The 18,992-nt window shown below is 43.8% G+C and overlaps 2 protein-coding genes across 6 annotated transcripts in view; both read right to left on the bottom strand.

Annotated features, from left to right (window-relative positions):
• Positions 1-8,591, bottom strand: part of plcg2 (phospholipase C, gamma 2) — a 31,425-nt gene extending 22,834 nt beyond the window's left edge. Inside the window, exon 1 of one of the 2 annotated variants that reach the window (XM_086208472.1) lies at positions 8,441-8,591. Coding sequence is in view for 1 of the 2 variants with exons in the window: in XM_086208471.1 (XP_086064597.1) it covers positions 4,475-4,510 (36 nt within the window). In the remaining variant the exon portion in view is untranslated. Of the gene's footprint in view, positions 1-4,474; positions 4,527-8,440 lie in introns of those variants that run through there. The other variant, XM_086208471.1, reaches the window with a different exon arrangement.
• A 1,645-nt stretch (positions 8,592-10,236) lies between these two features.
• meak7 (MTOR associated protein, eak-7 homolog) lies at positions 10,237-18,206 on the bottom strand. 4 transcript variants are annotated; one of them, XM_086208476.1, is made up of 9 exons: positions 18,131-18,206; positions 15,993-16,169; positions 15,539-15,781; positions 15,289-15,433; positions 15,001-15,212; positions 13,800-13,986; positions 12,438-12,556; positions 11,985-12,164; positions 10,237-11,737 (listed from the first exon to the last, which is right to left on the bottom strand). In XM_086208476.1, exons 2-9 carry the CDS (start codon positions 16,161-16,163, stop codon positions 11,615-11,617), a joined length of 1,380 nt encoding a protein of 459 aa, XP_086064602.1. In that variant the 5' UTR covers positions 16,164-16,169; positions 18,131-18,206; the 3' UTR covers positions 10,237-11,614. The 4 variants fall into 4 exon arrangements, with proteins under 4 accessions (XP_086064602.1, XP_086064604.1, XP_086064603.1 ...); XM_086208478.1 differs by having other exon boundaries at positions 15,993-16,501; positions 16,577-18,203; XM_086208477.1 differs by having other exon boundaries at positions 16,418-18,203.
• Positions 18,207-18,992: the final 786 nt, after the last annotated feature.

An 18,992-nucleotide genomic window follows, 5' to 3' on the forward strand; every position in this document is an offset into this window, starting at 1 on the left:
AAAAACCTAAGTACCAAAGACCTTAAAATGTAGGTGCAAAGACACTGACCACAAGTTCAGATGAACAGGCTAACATTTCTTGTATACTTTGTCAGAAAAGTGGTCATATGTTGCACAATTGTTGGAAGTTCAGGGAGAAAACAGTTTCAGACAGGATCAAGTTTATTCAAAAAGACAGGTGCTTTGGATGTCTGAAGTCTGGTCATCATTCAGAGAGTTGCTGATGTGATGTGTGCCACAAACAACATCCCACATGCTTGCATGCACAACAATCCAAAGAACAATGTCAGGTCAAGAACAGGCAAGTAGCACTCAAGAGAAACACAGAAGAAATCCTCAATCTGTGCAACAATAGGAAGAAACAACACTTGCTACTTCAAACCAAGTGGTATTAGAAGAAGCTGACAAGCAAGCAAAAGTGTTACTTTCATTATCATCTCAGTCAGTACAAGAAGTTCTTGTGTGTGCACTTTTGGATTCTGTGACACAACATTTGTTCTAAATGAGATACCAGAATCTTTAGAAGTAGAAAAAGAACCTGTGTAGTTCCAGATCTTTACTACGACCTCCACAACCACTTTAGTAGATTCCCCAAAAATAGATGACCTACAAGTCAGAGGGTTCTACACTGATAAGAGCCAACAGTCTATAAAGGAGGCTTTACTCCTGCCTAGATCTCACATTCCAACAGATGAATTGCGAAGGCATCTTGAAGGTCTTCAAGTAGAAATTGCACCCTTACAGGACTGTGAAGTCGGGATGTTCATCTGATAAAACTGCTCACAGGCTTTGCTTCCAAGAGAAGTGGTGTCTGGCAAAGAGAATGAGTCTTACGCACAGCGCACAGACCTTTGATGGAGTGTTGTTGGCCACAGCCATCCCTGCCTGGATTACGGTGACGACATTGGGATTAGTCATCACATAATATTGAGACAAGTGACTCCAGGTGTTGATTCATCTGTCAAACTCAGAACCAGAGTACACTATGTCAACCACATCAAAGTGAAAGGAATCCTGCTCTCAGACATCATAAACATCTCAGAATTGGACTTCCCTGAAATAAGAAAGAAAAATGAGCCAGTGTCTCAAGAGGATTTGCATTTTTTTTTTCTCACTAAGATGAATGAGAGCATTGCACAAAATGACAGTGGTCACCATGAGATGCCATAACCCTTTTAAAAAAGAAAGATCAAAGTTACCAAATAATAAGGCATTTGCCATACACCGTCTCAACTGTCTTAAAAGGAGACTTAAGAGAGACCAAACATACTACCAAGATTATATTCAGTTCACAGGTGACATCATTTCAGGAGGTGATGCTGAGAAAGTCCCTGAGGAGGACATTGACCATAGTCCATACATAATACATTGGTATTTGGTACACGTTGGAATTGGTACACTTCTTGTAGATTCACCCTTCCTGGAATCGATGCTAGTGCTCGCTAAGGCTTATAGAATAAGCTAGGAAAAACAAACTATTGCACTGAAAAATGGCTGACTGTGTCATAGCTACTACGCTACTCAATCGACTGCTTATTCCTGAATGCATGCACGTGCACTAACCGTCCCCCCATCCCCAACCATCTTGTTGGTGATTGGCTTGAACGTGGTTTGTTATGTTTATGTGCACATCCTGTGCACTCAGTGTTTGTTTGCTGTTTGTGAGCCCTGTGTTGTTTCCAAAGACCGGACTTTTTCATTGTGTATTCAGGGGGCAGGCAGCTAGCAGATCAAGGGGAGACGCCTACAACATACAGCAATGCTTAGTGCACCTTTAAGGAACTCAACAAACAAGATCTGCAGGAGTTCTTCTGGACTGATTCTACCATTGTTCAAGGCTACATAAAAAACGATGCCAGAAGGTTTCAACTGTGTGTATAGCCAATCGCAAACAAAGAATCAAGGCAAGTACAAAGTCTGAACATTGGTCTCATGTGGCATCTGAGGATGCTCCTGCAGACCATGCCTCACGAGGTTTGACTAGACAACAGCTGAAAAACTCCAAAGTTTGGCCAAAGTTTCCGTGGCAACATAACCTGCCTGCCAGAGAAGACAAGGTGGGAGTGACCCTGAACTCGACAAAACCTTTGTGTGTAACACTTAAGCAAAGGAAGGAAGGTCATTAGTGGATCGAATGAAGAACTTTTCAGATTGGTCAAGGGCCGTCAAAGCCATGGCTAGACTCAAAAAGCAGATCAGGGAATACAAAGACAGGAAGCAAAGAACTAACAAATGTACAAGTCTGGAAGAAAGGAAAGAAGCGGAACTTGTAATAGTTAAGTTAGTACAAGAAGAAGCCTTCCCAGACTTGATTCAGAGCTTGAAACAAGAGACTGCCACAGCACAGAGCAAAGCTAGTAAGATGTACAAAATCAGTCCATTTTTGGATGAGGACGGAGTGGGCGGGCGTCTGAGTCAAGCCACCTTACACCCATTCTTGAAACATTCGGCACTTCTACCAAAGAATAGCCATTTATCGGCTTTACTTGTCGAGCACTTTCATGAAAAGATCCAGCATCAAGGTCGTGGAATGACGATGAATGAGCTGCAAGCAAATGGATGGTGAATCCTTGATGTAGCAGTGCAGTTTCATTGCAAATGTGTCAAGTGCCGAAAATACAGGAGACTGATAGAAGAACACAAAATGGATGACTTACCTCAAGACAGACTGGAGGCTACGCAACCTTTTATCTATGCTGGCAGAGACTGCTTGGTCCTAACTATGTTACAGCAGGAAGGAAAAAGCTCAAAAGGTACAGTCTCTTACTTACCTGCCTATGTTCAAGAGCCATACACAGAGATGCTGGATGGCATGACAACTGATACGTTCTTCAAAGCTTTAAGAGCAATCATTGCAATAAGAGAAAAAGTTAAGGTGTGACCAAGGCACTACTTTTGTTGGTGTGAAAAGAGAGTTTACAAAGCTAATGCAAGGAATGCATCAAGAAAGAATGAAAGGTCTTGGATGCAAATTCTTCATGAACACCCCGACAGCGAACCACATGGGTGGAGTCTGGGAGAGGCAAATGAGCTCGATAAGGAGTGTCCTTGCAGCCGTCCGGGACCACGACGGCTCAACAGTGCTTCATTAAGGACTTTCATTTATGAGGTCGTGGTTAGAATCAATAGCAGGCCTCTTACAGCGGAGCATTTAAACGGCCCTTCTGGACCACAATCTTTGACACCGAATAACCTACTCAAAATGAAGTCTGCGATCATACTGCCCCCACCTGGACAGTTTGTCAAAGAAGATCTGTATCATCAAAAGAGGTGGCGACGGGTACAGTATTCGGCTCACTGGAAGTTTCTGGCTAACGAATTTTGGACTTGATGGAAGAAAGCGTATCTTCTGAACTTACAGTCTGACAAAAGTGGTATAAGAACAGAAGGAACGAGAAGGTCAATGATACTGTCCTTTTACAGGAAGAGGTGACAACACACAAAAAGTGGAAACTAGCCAGAATCAATGAAGTCTACCCAGGGTCAGATGCTTTGCTGGTTAGTGACACTGTATTTGGCAAAAAAGGGTAAACTAACAACTAAAACTGTGTTAATTGAAAGACCTGTACAAAAGGTTGTTACTTTGATTAAAGCAGACTTTGTTGTTTGACTGAAATCCTGCTAGTTTAAGAACAAGGACATTTTTTTGATTGAGGATGTGTGTCTGATTACAGTACAGTATTATGTATAGAGAAATCCAACTTTAAGAATTGTGTGATTGAATTGTGTGGGAGTGTAGCTCATGTCAATTATTCATTTAATATCTGTTTAATTGTCATTGAGTGACGGCAACCTTTATTTTGAAACAGAGACTTTTATTTTAAAATGCTTTTTTTTCCCGGTGCGTGATTCCTGCGCGTAGTGAGGGAGAGACCTGAGATGGCAATGACTCACGTGTGTGATTAACGATACCAACCAAGCTAACTGGTTAAGTTTCCTTTATGAGGAAAGGAGCAAAGACCCAAGAGTTATTCCCCATCAGGAGGCATGCAGCCAATGAGGGATTTTCTGTTTGTCTTTAATTGACCTTAACGATTTCTTTTTATGGATGTTATTTCTCAGATGTTATTTTTAATACTGAGTGTGTGTGTGTGTGTGTGTGTATGTGTTTATAAGTTGTAGTTTTCCCAGTAAATGGAGGAGGAACTTCAAATAAACCAGTTAAAAAGAAAACCGCTTGCGTTGTCATGCCAACAGGGAACTACAGTCGGGTTCTACTGCTTACACACCAAATGTTTACTTCATTGACTTGAACATGGGAGCAGCGTTTTATTATCCAGTCCCTCAGCTTTGTGGAAGTAAAATTCTCAAATTTGAGAGTGCCTCTTGAATCAACATTGAGAAAAAGAATTTTTCCTTTTTTTTTCTTGTTACCATAACAACTGCATGCAAAAAAAACCACACACACATTGTATCACGTCTACATGGAGTTGGTGAAGCTAGAACATACGAATGAAAATGAAAGTTTACGGACTGCACTGTGGAGTTGGGGCGCGTTCTTCAGCGACATTGCTACATCGTCCTGCTTCGTCGTGTTACAGCTGTGACTGCTGACAGTAAATCAGATTTTCCTGTGACACATTAACGGTCCTGCAAACAAAACACTTCTGTAGGATTTTCCCATGAACACAACTGCAAGCAAGTGTCCCTCACCTGGACGATGTAGCTCAGCTTACTTAGTTATTCATCCCTATTGCCCCTGACTTGATGTTCAGCGTTGCTCTGAATGGAGGGGCGAAGGAGACATGATTGCTCTCCTTTTTTAACAGAATGTAACGACACGTGAGTTGCGTCCTTTTGTGTGAACTGCAGATCAACTTGTCTGAGCCTGGAGACATCATAACCTGTAATCTCCTGTCATAAATAATAAAGAAGAAAAACAAGGATAGCAAACAGCAGTTATAAATCGTGGATGATTATGAGCTCAGGCTAAACTACTTTGAAAAATTACCCAACTGTAATTACGTCAAGAGATATCACGATTGCAATTGGATTTGTAATATTCGATATTACATCAATAAATCTGGTGATTGTGCATGTCTTCTCTTCAAAATATACTTTTCTGTGAGTCCACTGCTTGCGAAGGAAAGAGGCCCAAGCGTGGTTCCAGTGCAGCAGAGTGGGACAACAAACAGACGATAGCAAACGAGTGTGATATTAACATTTTCAAAACGAGTGTGAGTAAAGGATTTCAATTTGCTATGCTGAGTTTCTCATTTTACGTTTAGGTCGCACGTCTCCCACCAGTGAGGGACGGGCAACCCTGGCCAGAGCAGTGAATATTAGTATCATTTCACACTAAGAACGCTGAGCATACAATGTGTTAATTCATTAACTACTCCTAAGACAAAAAGGATTGGGGTTTTTTTTTTTAACCAACTTCTTTTTCTACAAAATACTTTGACTTATTTCAAATGTTGTACTTTCAAAATATTAAAAGAGGTGCGTCCTATATTTTATTGGTGTAAGTCGAGTGCTCGAGGTTGGTACTGATGTGGATTCCTGAGGGTCATTTAAATAAACGCACGTAAATGTGTGCCCTGTCCTACAGTCTACAGTAACATAATAGCACGTCATTCAAACTGATGGGGACAAAGATTAACGTCACATATAAATAAAAAATAAATACATTTTGTAGTAAAAAAAAAAAATTCATATGAAATACAGAAGATACTAAGATCTTATAAAATGAAGTGTGTTCTACGTCTGGTAGTAAGCAGGTATGATGTGAATGAAACACCTCGAAAAAGTGCATCATATCATTGCGCCATGTTATCTTGGTGAGGAGGCTGACATTACAAATGTGATGATGTCACCAGGGTTACTGCTTCGCCTGCATCAACAAAATACACAACGCATCTACTGGAGTGGCTGTGCGTGCGTGCGTGTGTGTGTGTGTGTGTGCGTGTGTGTGTCTCCTCTCCTCCGTTCCGTGTTAATATCACATGCAAATTCTGGAGCTCCGATCCAGATCTCGCTGTGACCGCGTTCTCTCTGCGCTGCTGGCAGGTCGTCTCCGGTTTCATTAGCACAACTTAGTCTCTCAGTTAATCCTGACGCCGTTTAGAACTAGAGGGAGCCGTGATGTCGAGAGGAAAAGGTGCTGGTGATAAAGACGAAGGCAGTGTGTCAATAGCCTCCTGTGACACTTGGAATAAATCCGATCGAAGCGTGTGAGTTCCGTTTCACCAGACTGAGACATGAGACAGCTGCGCTCGTGGGTCTGAACGGGGGAAGGAATGATGTGCAGCACAATGAACACTCATGGATTGTCTCAATAATTCTGAGCCCCAAAAAAGGATTAAAACAAAAACAAAAACAAGATTGTGAGTCATTATGAAATAGTTTTGGTTTTAATCCACAGTTACGATTTAAGAAGCAAAAAACATTCAAAAACTTCTGAAGTGAAGTTAATAATCAACTTAACGAACCGGAACCCAAATTTTTGTAGGCCAGACGACAACCAGGGCTCACAGACAGAGAGATTTGGTGTCTGAAGCTTTCAGGCAGGTGAAGCTAATCATTCGTGTTTTAGATACTGACTCAACATGTCCTCCAACCCAAACCACCATATTCAGTTTGTTCTGATACAGCAAGCATGTCTTCCTTGACGTATCATTTTATGATGTATGCACATTGAGCTGTTTTATCACACGGTCACAGACAATTCACGTGAGTGGAACGGGCTTTTGGAATACTGTTTTCAATTTGCAACAATCAACGTGAAATTAACAGTCACTCTGCGATGCCAGTGAACAAAACAGCCCGTCCTCACCCAGGCCGTCAGTTGGTCCTAGGTTGGTGTTCGTGGCGTTGCGGTGCTAACCCGCCTAACCGAGCAGCACCAAACACCGGACTGACCTCATCAAACCTTCACAACAGACTGAACTGCATGATTACTTCAGAGGTTGGCGAGGACTAAACCACAGCGAGAGACACAAATATGATTCAATATTTTAAAATATATCAAATATTTTATATGCGACGGCTGACGTCATCGTGGTGGAAATACATCAAGGCACAGACGGCAATACACCTTGCTTATTTGAATATTAATGAAGTGGTTAATTAAACAGAACACTGACGAGGGCCGTCTTGCATAATGAGTCATTTTCCTTAGCCGGCGTCTTCATTTCTGGGTGAGCTGTCTCTTTAAATAACAAACTACAAACGCTTCAGCGATGCCATCAAACCGTAGTTCAACCCCCTGCTGTTCAATTCAGTTCATGAGATCCGCCGCTCTGCCTTCTCCAGAAGATTGTTGCTCTAATCAATGCTTTATTAAAGAAAGCTTTTTATCCAGACGGTTTTGTTTTTTTTAGTTTTTTTTTACACTCAGTTTATCATTAAAACACGTGTTGAAGCAGATGCTTGTTCTGGCTGGAGCACAGTTCCAGCAGCTCTAAAGACGTGTCAGTAATCCTAATTAAAAAACGTATCTAGCAAGTAATAGTACAGGTAAATGTCTGAGAAAATGGTTGTCTAGTCGACCGGAGGTTGACAAAGTGGGGTCCTGGAGGGCTGGCATCACCTGACTTTCAGTTAAATAAATATAATGTATTAAGTTCCTAATTCTTAAGTCATTTTCGCATAAAATAACCTTTTAACCCTTGCTTCTGGTCTACTTTTTCTATGACTTAAGAACGAAAAAAAGAAGACTTTAACCAGAACACAAGCAAATAATAATAATAACAACAATAATAATATTAATAACAATAATAATAATAAACTTCAACCTTTGCGATCACAATATTTTGATTGAAGCTGTTTATCAAATCGTATTTATGAGGGTGAAATGGGGGAAGCTGGATCTGATTTCTTGTGTTAAAATAGGAGTGAAATGCCTCTGAACGTGTAACACTAGCTTCTGTACATCAGGCTCGATTAAATCACTTCCAACTGGGCCGGCAGCTCACCGAGGGTCAGCTTGGGGGTCAGGACCACGGTAGACCTAACAAGAGGTCTCTGACTGCGTGCCGAACCATTTTCGTATCACAATAAAAGCTTCTACAGTCCAACACCGAGAAATACTACCAGCCATTATCTTCTTATGGGATGTTGACGCCCCTCGCCCGACTCTAGACGAGTCCGCTAGTCGTCAGGCGATGAAACAACAGAATGCGTGGTTTGAATGTGGTCAAAGTAACAAGCCAAACCCGCTGAATCGGTCTAAATATTAACAGACTCGTGGGCGCGGGGGCTCCGGCTCGACGCCTGCGACTGCCTGCTCTAATTGGGCTCGTTAAGCGCACCTGTGCCCACTCAGGTCAAATGTCGGCCGTGACACCGAGAAGCCTCGACCGTCTCCGGGCTGACAGCCGCATCTGGACACACTCCTCGTCTGCAGACCAACAGATACGCCGCTGACTTCCGCTAAGCTTCATTCTGCAGGAGCTCCAACAGTCCAAACAAGTTCCATTTAAGAAAAGGACAGACTTACCTCCGACTCTTTTCAGCAGTCTCAAGTTGCTCTCTATCTACTCATGACTTGAATGTAAGGAAACGAACCTGGGGAGGATATTGACACCCCCCACCACCACCACCACACACACACACACACACACACACACACACACACACACAAAGTCGAGCCGCAAAACAGTTAGTTCCTCTATCTGTGTGTACAAGGAAGTAAAAGTTAACTTGCATTACAGGCATGGCCAGCATGTTATTTTAAAAAAACAGTCCGGAAGCGAGGACGGTATCTATGCAAAGTACACTGCGCTAAAGGCTGGACGAGGACAGGATGGGCTGCAGACAAGACTGGGGACAGGCGCTTATACTGGGAACGCTGGTTCTCCATGCAGGATCCCAGCACTCTTTAGGATCGATAGATTTAAGTCACATGACAATATTTAATTCAGGCCAGTGACAGGGGAAGTGTTCAGGCAGTACAAAGCATTCACATCATGCACCTATAAAGTAGTTACATATGATTAGGTGTTAGTTTATGAATGACATTACCTGACGACCACAAACTACTTCATTATATTAAGATAAATCAAGGGTTATGTTTTTTGTTTTGTTTTTTTAAAGAAGTTTGCGTTCACAAAACTCTTACACGCTTGTATCTTTGTTGGGTGCCAGACCTCAAGAAGAAGACAAAAAGTTGAACTTCTTGAAGCTTTAAGCCGTTTTGAATCAAGAGCTTAGAAACAGAGGCAGAAGATGCTTATCAGTGATAACACGCCATCGTCACACGAGCTTAAAAGACAAAATCGTGGAGTTCTCGAAATAAGACGAAGAGCTCAGATATTCATCTGAGCTCACGTGATTACACGCTCAAGATCGCCGCCGTGACTGTGGCGAAGAATCCAGAGCTGAACAGTGTGACTGAAAAAGATCAGCACGGACGACAGGTAAATTCTCCTGTTACTGAGTACGAGGGGCTTCCTACATTACAAGTAAATGTCCTCTTTTCAAACCGGTGTGAAAGTTGTGGCAGTAAAAATACTGAGGTGCTGCTGCATAGGAGAAGCAGGATGTTGATGTTGCAGCTACGGCCCACGAGTGGCCGCGGCCGCTGCTCCCTCAGTTACACTGCTGCCGTTTGTCATCGCTCCCACCAGTGTGACTGACTGGTGGTGACTATCAACGCTGTCACTCTGCTTGCTATATGGTGAGCGTACAGCTCATCTCCAAATATGGTCATCTATTTCCTCTTATGTATGTATATTTATTTTGGCATGCTGTCTTGTGTTCAAACTCTTCCAGACCTATTTTAATGTGTGTTCTCCTAAAATTAGCAAATAAACAGAATGAAGAAGCCCAGTTCAGCTTCCTAGCACAACTAGGACCAGAGCTCAGAGCGGATCAGCAGCAACCTGCAACCCTCCACAGGCGCCCTCTTATTCTATCATGTCACTGAGGTGGTTAGGAAGGACCCAAACACAGAGACGAGGAGGAAAGGGCAGGACTTGTCCAGGTGTACATGTGAAGAGCTCGCAAAATAAACCCGAGCATAGAACAGAGAGGGTAAAACTGAGAGAAACTGGGATGAGCAGCAATGTTCTCACAACCGCCGGAGCACGAAAGTCAACCTGAAACGCACTCGCAACAAGAAGCAGGTGGGCCAACACGAAGGCAGGGCAGGAGCCGAGAGAGGGGCTGAAGTTGAGCGGCCAGGAGGGAGGAGTTTTCAAAGTAAAACAGGAACTGATAAGAGTGAGCTAAAACAAGAGGAGAAAAGCTTCGAGTCCAAAACTAGACGTCCACGACTGTGACATTAGTAGCATCTTTAAATATTTATTCTGAAAAGACATTTTCACTACGATCACACAGGATATCAGTTGCACACAGCACTGACGAATATATTGTAAGAGACATCTGATTGACCGTTCACTTCCAAACTCCTCGTGAGGAGGCCGTCAGGGCCACCCCAGACCGTTCTCAGCCGTTCTGCTGGTAAAACCGATAAAACCGCTGAAATGATACAGTGAGCCATTTGAGAGAGAGATCAGGGTTACCAGCAGGCTCTGGTACACTGAATGATCCACACATCAGTCAATACTTGTGACGAAGTTCCGCATTCTTGTCTTCATTGTATTTGTTAAAAGCTGATGCCTTCAAGCCTCAGTACAGTTACAACACACCTTGGTACAATAAAATTCACAGTATCACATCTGCATCAGTGGTATAGCTACCGTATATTCATATTTTTTGGTATATTATTTGTCTTTAACCCGTTGCCCGGTCTTCCACAAAGTGTAACTTTGCAAGCAAAGCACGGTTGCTGCGGCGGGGCTATCGGTGAGACCAGGATTTGAGAAGAGAAACAACATGCCAGCTGTATTTTCCACATACATGAACAAACCATTTACATCAGTGTGTTCAGCTGAGTCGGATGTCATAATGCTGAGGTTACAGCGGGAGAGTACAGTCCCTTCACGAGGCTGAGCAGTTATCGTCACCACGGCAACGGGAGCCGCCGAGCTGACTCAGATCAGCTGGTTCGCCTGCTTTTCTGATGTCTGCGATTGCGATTTCTGTCGGCTAACTTTTGCTTTAACTTACTTTAACTAGTCCAGCCTGTGTACATACACAGTTGTTCAAACATAGATGCATTAATCTAACAGTGCGTCATGATATGTTACTTTTCAGAAAATCTATACTTACATATTCAAATATACATGAAGTATGTGCTCTCTTAGGAACCCTAAAGTTTTATGTAGTTCTGGAAAAAAATTTCCATCTGCATTCCTTCAATGTTTTGACATTTCAATTATTTCTGAGGAAAAAATGTCTTTGAATTTGTAGGATTTGATTCAGGTAGACTGTTTTGTGGAGGACAATCAATCTTTTGGGGGGGGGGGGTGTGTGCGGTGCTCATCTTGTTCTGAAAGGTTTTCCTTCATCAGAGTCCAGAGTTGATTAGTAGAACTGTGTGTGTGTGTGTGTGTGCTTTAACTTCAGCTGATCAGACTTTAGCTGCCTCTTGATAGTTAGCCCGGTTTTCGCAGCGATGACATCATCTATGGGCAGCACCAGCTTTTAACGACTGAGACCACTCTTCAGTCAGAGCAGATGATCGAACCCTGACGTGGGTCCGTTCCAGCTCTACCAAGGGCACATATGTGTGGTGAGATTGTTCAGCTCCATGTCCCGACGGCCCCCCTCACGACTCCTCCTCTGGCTCCCTGAGGCCCTGGCTGTGCAGAGTCTTTCCTGTCATCTCCATCATGGCCTGGACCTCTGGATCTGCATCCAGGACGCTCCTCTTACCCGCGCCGTCCTCACCCTGAGACACCAACACAAACACCAGGGCTTAGTTCTCCACGTACACTGCTGATGCTTATGGTCAAGCTCAACTTTCATTAAAATGAATGTACATTTCAGTGCACATCCAGGTGCGTTTACAACTTCACAACTCTTCAGTAGGAGTTTCTGAGGAGCATTTGATTTGATGCAAGCGGCACCTACGAGTTTATCAGTCTTCCTTTCAGTGTGAATGTTTAGAACAATACAGGGAGAAACATGAACTCCACCTCCTCTGGTTCTGGGGGCTTTCCAACTGCCCACACTTCCATCGTGTCTAAAGTGAAGTCTTCATCTCCGGAGAGTTGAGGACTGCCATAGGTTGTACATTTGGGTCGTGCACGGCTATGGCCACGTCCAAAATCACTATCCAACCACAGGCCGAAGTAGCCGTGCTGGCCGCCCATGCCCTGATGACAAAAATCCAAGTGTTATAGTTTTGTGCTTGTAGTAGTTATACAGTCACTGATGTAGCAATGCGTAATGTATTAAATAGAGCGCTCCAACTGTAACGATTAGTTAGCTATCATCACCTGCACACACTCCTTCTCTTTTATACTGAGGAGCACAAATTAGGGCTCCGAACAACAAATGTTCTTCATCATATCCACACCTCAAAAGGTCTGAGGCTGTGATTTTCTCTCAGAAACAATTTCTCCTCTGTTCAACAAATGGAATCTTACCAGTCCGTTGGGCATGGTCTGCTGGTTCTGGTTGAGGTACATGAAGTGTTCGTTATATCCTGTCGCTGAATAAACTCTCAATCTGGGGGACACTGAGAACAGGAAACATCTGGAGTCACCTGCGCACACACATGCGCACACACATGCACACACACACACACACACACACACATATACAAATCATGACAATCTGAGGGAAAAGTCAAGTGGTATTCAAACAAGTACTATTACTTCCTCAATGTGTCCTTTTATCAGCGCTTTATTTTCTGTTTCAGGCTGGCATCTGTTTGACTGTTAGCAGCAGCTTCTTCATGTTCATGCGAGTGAATTCTCTCTGTTTGCCATCAGGTGGATGTTTGTTTAACCTGGAAATTCGAATGTTGAAGAGTCTATTATTATATATGATTATAGATTCTTAAACTGTCTTTCCATTCAGGTCCTTGGGGAAATTGTTTGCATGTTTCTGTGTTCGGGGTTATTTTTCCTTTTTCACCTCTTCAAACAAATTGCCCACAACGCAATGAATAAGAGTTGTCAGAATGAATGAATGAAGAAATAAGGAGATGATAAAATAATTTTTAAAAAATCACTGTACAAAACTAACAGTTTAATAGAGGTGACTTGTGCATTTTGTTCACAATTGACTGATGAATTGGTCCTGTCAAAAAAGAAGAAGAAGAAGAAGAAGAAGGCAACTGCCTATGCTGGTGTTGTGTGGTGAGGAAGCCAACTGGCTGTTGTTGTCAGGTACCTTCTGCCATCTAGTGGTTCTTCTTTTAACTGCAGCCTTCGCACTGCATGACACATTTATTACACAACTAAACTTACAGGAAGGTAAAATGTTGCCACACCGATCCCTCCATCATGCCCAACTGCTGTCATGTCTGCTAAACATGTCAGGCTGGCAGGAAGCGCCTTTCCTAACAGCTGTGTCCTCTTTTCCATCCAGACGGAAAAAATACTGAGCTCCAGCTTGAGGTCCAACTTTAAGTGCAATTCAGTTTAAGATGTAATACCTAAGGGACAGCGTTGGTCGGCCTGCAATAGCTGTTTATATGGAGATCAGTTTTAGTGATGGTAACAACAGCAGTATCTTGACAGATTTTTGTGATGGCAGACTGCTCGTATGATGAGGAAAACTACAGAAACCTACCACAACGCAGGTACAGCTCAAACAAAATGTGAATTGGCCGATACAAATTTGCTGATGTCATATCTACGTCACATATTGATATCTAATTTATATCTTGTGTGTGTGTGTGTGTGTGTGTGTGCGCGCGCGTAGGAATCTGCTTTCTGAAGACTGACACCCAAGATACCTTCATCACATCGAAAATCAGGTGGCGCTCGTCTTTTTCTCACCCTGGAACTTGGGTTTGACCTCCCAGGCGTGAGAGGCGAAGCCACCAAAAACATGTCCCTTTGTGTCTTTTATAAGCAGCAGGGTGGGACCCCGCTTTGTCAGGCCAGCCACCATCCTGGTGAAACTCTCCCCGTGCAGCCGTGTGGAAAACACAAGCCTCCAGGGGGCGCTGTACCTATCCGGTAGCTGGAAAAATAACCAGAAAAGACAGTGAATAATAGTGATGTGCTACACTCGGTATACCGACTGATTTCACATCCTTATCTGTGTTTAGGTTGGTCAGTATCTTATATGAAAAACAAGTGATCAGGTTGTTTTAAGGATGCACGACACTGATATCCGATATGCTGACATTTTACAACTACATCAGCCAATGTTAATGTCCAAAAACAAGTTCTGACCATTTTGCTCCGAATGATAAACACACATACATCAAAATTTGAATTTTATTTGTTTCCAAAACATTTGGAAAAGCCCACAGTTTATTGTTATTTTGTGATAAACAACAATAATGCACAAAAAATGAAAACACCGATCTTGATTTGCTGGGCTGATTTTATTATCCACCATCAGACTGATACTGATATATTTGAAAGATGTACCAGTATCTGCTGATGTTGATGGTGAGCCGATATTAACACGCACCCCTTGTTTGTTATGTTATTGCTGTGACAACTTTCAAGTGCCGCTCACACATATGGAACATGACGTAAGTAACATACAGTATATGATAAATATAACTCTCTCAATCGGTCCATTTTTTCCGGACAGCACATTTAGGCTTGTACTGGAAGATCCCCTCCACACACGTCCGATAAATATTTCCGAAATTGTGTGTTTCTGACAGCTCAAGTCAATTCAACTTGACCACCAAAAAAGGAAAAAACACACTTTGGACTGGAGGGAAACTTCAAGAAAGATATTTTGAATGTTTCAGACCAAATTAATGGTAGGTATTGGCCTCTCACACACACACACACACAGATCTGGACCATCTGTTCCATTTAAAAATGGAACAACTAAATAAATCCAAAAGATATAACAAGCTTTGAGTCAGGAGAAGAGCCCTCAAAGAGAGAAGACACCCTGCCAACGTTCATGGGACATTTTTCTGAGAAATCATTTGAAAATATGTGAATCTGGCCCAAGAAAAGTTTGGGTGGATCAAGAACTGTTGGCGGTGCACGTCTGTCCACTGACCTGGGGAGCCAGAAACATGAGGGTGGGAACATCCAACAGACAAGTCAGCTCTTTCCACGGTGTCTCCCTACAGGGAGGCAGCAGTGGGGGGGCCATTCTCCCACACAGAGTCACGCTCAGACCCTCAGCTACAAGCATCTCCAGGTACAACGATACCTGGGACACTCTGAAGATCCAGTCCTCCAAACAGGCGACATCACAGCCTCCCTGTTCTGCAGAATGACGAGGAGAGTCACATTGTGTCCCTCTTATATGGTCAAAACCTTCATCGTTTTGGTTTTTTTTTACCTGATGGTTTCAGCTCAGAACACATCTGCTCTGCCAGGAGTTTGACCCCCAGGGAGCCATCCCCCATTCTCTCTGGCTTCCAGCCCTGAAGGCAACCTCTGTGGACCAGAATTTGAACTACAGCAGAGATCAGGTCCTCCAAGAACTGTAAAGAGAAGCCAGAGAGGAGCGTCACCAGGAAAGATGAGGGTGGCATAGCCCTAAAAACAAAAAGGAACTTTAGAAGATTTCATAGTTAGCTTCTACTCACCTCTGCTACCTGCTCACAGGTGACAGCTGAGGCTCCACGCCGGGACATGGCATGGATAAGAGGCGCCCGTTCTTCTGCAGTGCCTCGTAGCGTGTCTGCTAGGAAGATGACCAGCTGTTCTCGATCCACTCCTGAAGCAGCAGGACTGGTTTTCCCCGGCGCTGCTGGTCCTGGGTTGATACTAGACATGCACTGGTAGATCCTCCTGATCAAGGAGTCTGGTGCCAGGCTGCCCATAGAGGACTGGGGACGACAAACATGGGTAGTTTTTGTAAAACTGAAGTAAACTGAAAGAGATGTAAGGGAAATAACAATTGGAGATGAAGTGCAAGGTGAACCAAATGAAGAAGAATAATAAATAAATGAAGATATTTGTAACTGTTTATCTGCTGATCGAAGGTACAAGAGATGATCATTACAGACTTGATCTTTCTATACCTTGTAACATTCCCACCTGAAGCATCTCAAGAGTAAGAGTCTTCCCTGCTGCTGTTTTCTTTGAGGCTCCTGCTGGGACCCCGACATCCCCATGAAGCCTGTCAAAGACCCCCTCAACAACCGGCCGCTCTTCAGGGCGGAAGCGAGCCAGCCGCTTCTGCAGCACCACACTCTCAGCGTTGCCCATGTTGTTCTACAGTCGCACAGAACAGTTGGGAGGAATGTGACATTTACCAGAGTACAACTAAAGGACAATCTGCTCTCCAACCAATACATATTATTGATATCAGACAACATAAACAATAAGTTTATCCTATTGAAAACTACTGTTAAAAATCAAAATACTGTGTGACTTTGAAGTGAATTTATTTGGATAAACCATTTAATTATTCTAGTGTTATCCAACATGGTGGTTGGGCTGGGGTTAATCGCGGGCCTTGCCGTTGTGCGGTGGATCGCTTGCTGGCAGTTTTACTAGGTCTGAGGTGCCCTGGACCGTATCAGCATCTATGGAGTACTCAGCCCCTGTATGGAGGAAGATGAGGGTATGATTGTTTTGTCCAGGGGTGGCAGTCCCGGACGCGCGCGCCTTCTGCTCACCCTGGCATATCACCTCGGGGGAGTGGGGGGGTCCTGGCTGGCTGGCTGGCTGGTGGTGCCCCATAGCCTGAAGCCCGCCTGCTCTGGGGGGAGGGGGAGAACAGGGGATGGGTGGAGGGGATGGGGATGGAGGGTTGGGAGGGTAGCTCTGTACGGGGGCGGTGGGCCTGGTCATTGTGGTGGGCTGTGGTTGCCCCGCCTGGGCGTGGGCGGGTGTCGGCCTCGCCGCTGGCGGACCTCTTAGGGGGCTCTGGCCGGATCTCGGGCCAGAGGGGCCCTATGCCCCTGGGCTCTGCTCGTGCTGTGGGGGGGTTGCCCGGCAGGACCGGGGTCCTCTCTCTGCCCCGTCTCTCTGTGGGTTGCTTCCGGGTGGGGGTTGCTGCTCCTATGCTTTCCTGCGGGTCCTTGCATGGGTTGGGCCTGTGGCTGTTTCCTGGGGGGAAGGGTGGCCTGGGGCTCCCCATGTTCTGGGGGTTTCTGGGTGCCCTGGTGGCCTGGTCCTGACCTGCCTGCTATCCTGGACTGGGGGTGTGATGTCCTGGCCCCCCACATCAGCTACAGTCAGCTACCTACAGCATCCAAGACAGACCGTAGCATACACACACACACACATGCGGTGCACAACTGATCCATAATCACACACTCAGACATTTATTTTAAAATTATATTAAACCACATGGTAAGCCTGCACTGGAAATTCTGCAACCAATGTTTTTCTTTTTTTCTCTCTGTTGTTATTACTTTTTTGTTACTTTTTGTTTGTTTGTTTGTTTTCTGCTATTGTTGTTGTTGTTGTTGTTTTTGCCCCCCTTGTCGTCCCTATCCTGTCCCTGTTCTCTCTTCCTGTCCACTCCTGAGCCTCAGTCCGGTAGCTTTATCAATGAACCAACACCATTCCTAATAAAGTTTAACACAAACGGTGATAGGAGGAGTTTATCAGACTCCTCCTATGCAGAGTAAAACTGCTTCAGTACAACATGGCACCAGGAGCACCGATGCTGCTTGCCCCAGCTGCTGAACAGGACAGGTTAAAAAAATAAAAAAATTCTAGTGTTCTGGAATATCAAAGAACAGAGACATTAGCGTGATTACATCAGAGGAAACACTGACAGACATTTGTTCCCACTTTTTGTTACTTAGACATTCAGCTTCAGTGTTACAATTGCAGCATTGTACTCAGTGTGCTTTACATCCCAATTCATACTAGTTGATGCAAAATTTGATGTAATATTTCAGAACAGCGGATCTGTCAGTTCTGGCGAGATGATTCGTCGAACAGCAGATGTAGAAGCTAGATGTTCTGTATGAAATGCCCCTAAAGTTCAGTCAAATGTGTTTAAAAAAAACCACACTATTTAACAACATCAATAATTAAGCGCAAAATAACATTCAGCTGATGTTTAGCCTCGAGGGCTAGCTAGCGAAACACCATCTCAACATGTCCTAGGGAAACCTCTGCGCATTAAACGCCTCTGTTGTTGTGAACAGAAAACAAGGAAGACATCCACAAGGCTGAGCGACTTGAACACGAACGCTAAACGTTCCTGCGTTTACCTTTTAAAAACACATCAGCTGAGCTCAGCATACTGCAGCTGTTGATAGCAACGTTCCTTCAACGGCGACTTCCTGGTGCAACTGTCTGTGACGTGTATGGTAACCAATCGAATGAGCCAAATGCTCAACTGCTTCATTCCGATTGGTCTAAAATTCTGAGGGCGGGGACACACAGCCAGAGCTGCGTTCACGAGCGCCTGCTAGATTTGTATCCTCATGCTGATGGGGAATTTCAGCCATAATCCACGACAAATGGCGGATATTTACCTAAACAGAGACATATTCACGACACTGACCGTCATAAGTTATTATATTTAACTATCTATACATTTATACACTGGCTATGATTTTGTGACCCTCAGACAGGTTCAGTATTGTGATGAAAAATGTGTTATTACTTAAAAATGTGAATTTTGGGGGGGTTCCAATGTCCTCCAAGAGCACAGATGACATCCATTTATTTATTTTTCAATTTATCCATTTTAAATCAATCAATACAACCAATTTCAAATCGGCTTAAAGATCTGAATATTGAAAGTTCTGCAATAAGTAAAAGATGGTGTACTGCTTCTATTAAAAAAAAACAGAAAAAAATCTATAATTGTTTAGCAAAATAAATAACTTCTAAAATGGCATGGGACTGATGACATCCCTCACTTTGCACTTCATTCTGTTGGAAATCACGTGTTCTCTTGAAATGCAGTGGTGAGCAAAAACATTCTTCATGGACACGAACTACATGCAAAAGAATATACAAACAGCCGCTGTGGGCCTGTGTGTCAGCACGAGGGAGTGAACCCTGTGGAACCATGCACGGTGATGTCTCCTCTGTCACCAGAAGAGTGTGCACAGGAGTAGCAGA

The sequence above is a fragment of the Aulostomus chinensis genome, chromosome 7 (genome assembly GCF_037954235.1).
Source record: "Aulostomus chinensis isolate RoL2024-O1b breed Wild chromosome 7, RoL_Achi_v1.0, whole genome shotgun sequence".
Taxonomy (NCBI): Eukaryota; Metazoa; Chordata; class Actinopteri; order Syngnathiformes; family Aulostomidae; genus Aulostomus; species Aulostomus chinensis.

Bases quoted from the DNA above. Each gene is read 5' to 3' on its own strand.
- meak7 (XM_086208476.1), bottom strand. From the start codon at position 16,163: ATGGGCAACGCTGAGAGTGTGGTGCTGCAGAAGCGGCTGGCTCGCTTC. The intron at 13,987-15,000 runs GTCAGTGGACAG...TTATTTTTCCAG, and splicing joins TCATGTTTCTGGCTCCCCAG to CTACCGGATAGGTACAGCGC. The intron at 11,738-11,984 runs GTGGAGTTCATG...TTGGTGTCTCAG, and splicing joins AGCCCCCAGAACCAGAGGAG to GGTGAGGACGGCGCGGGTAA.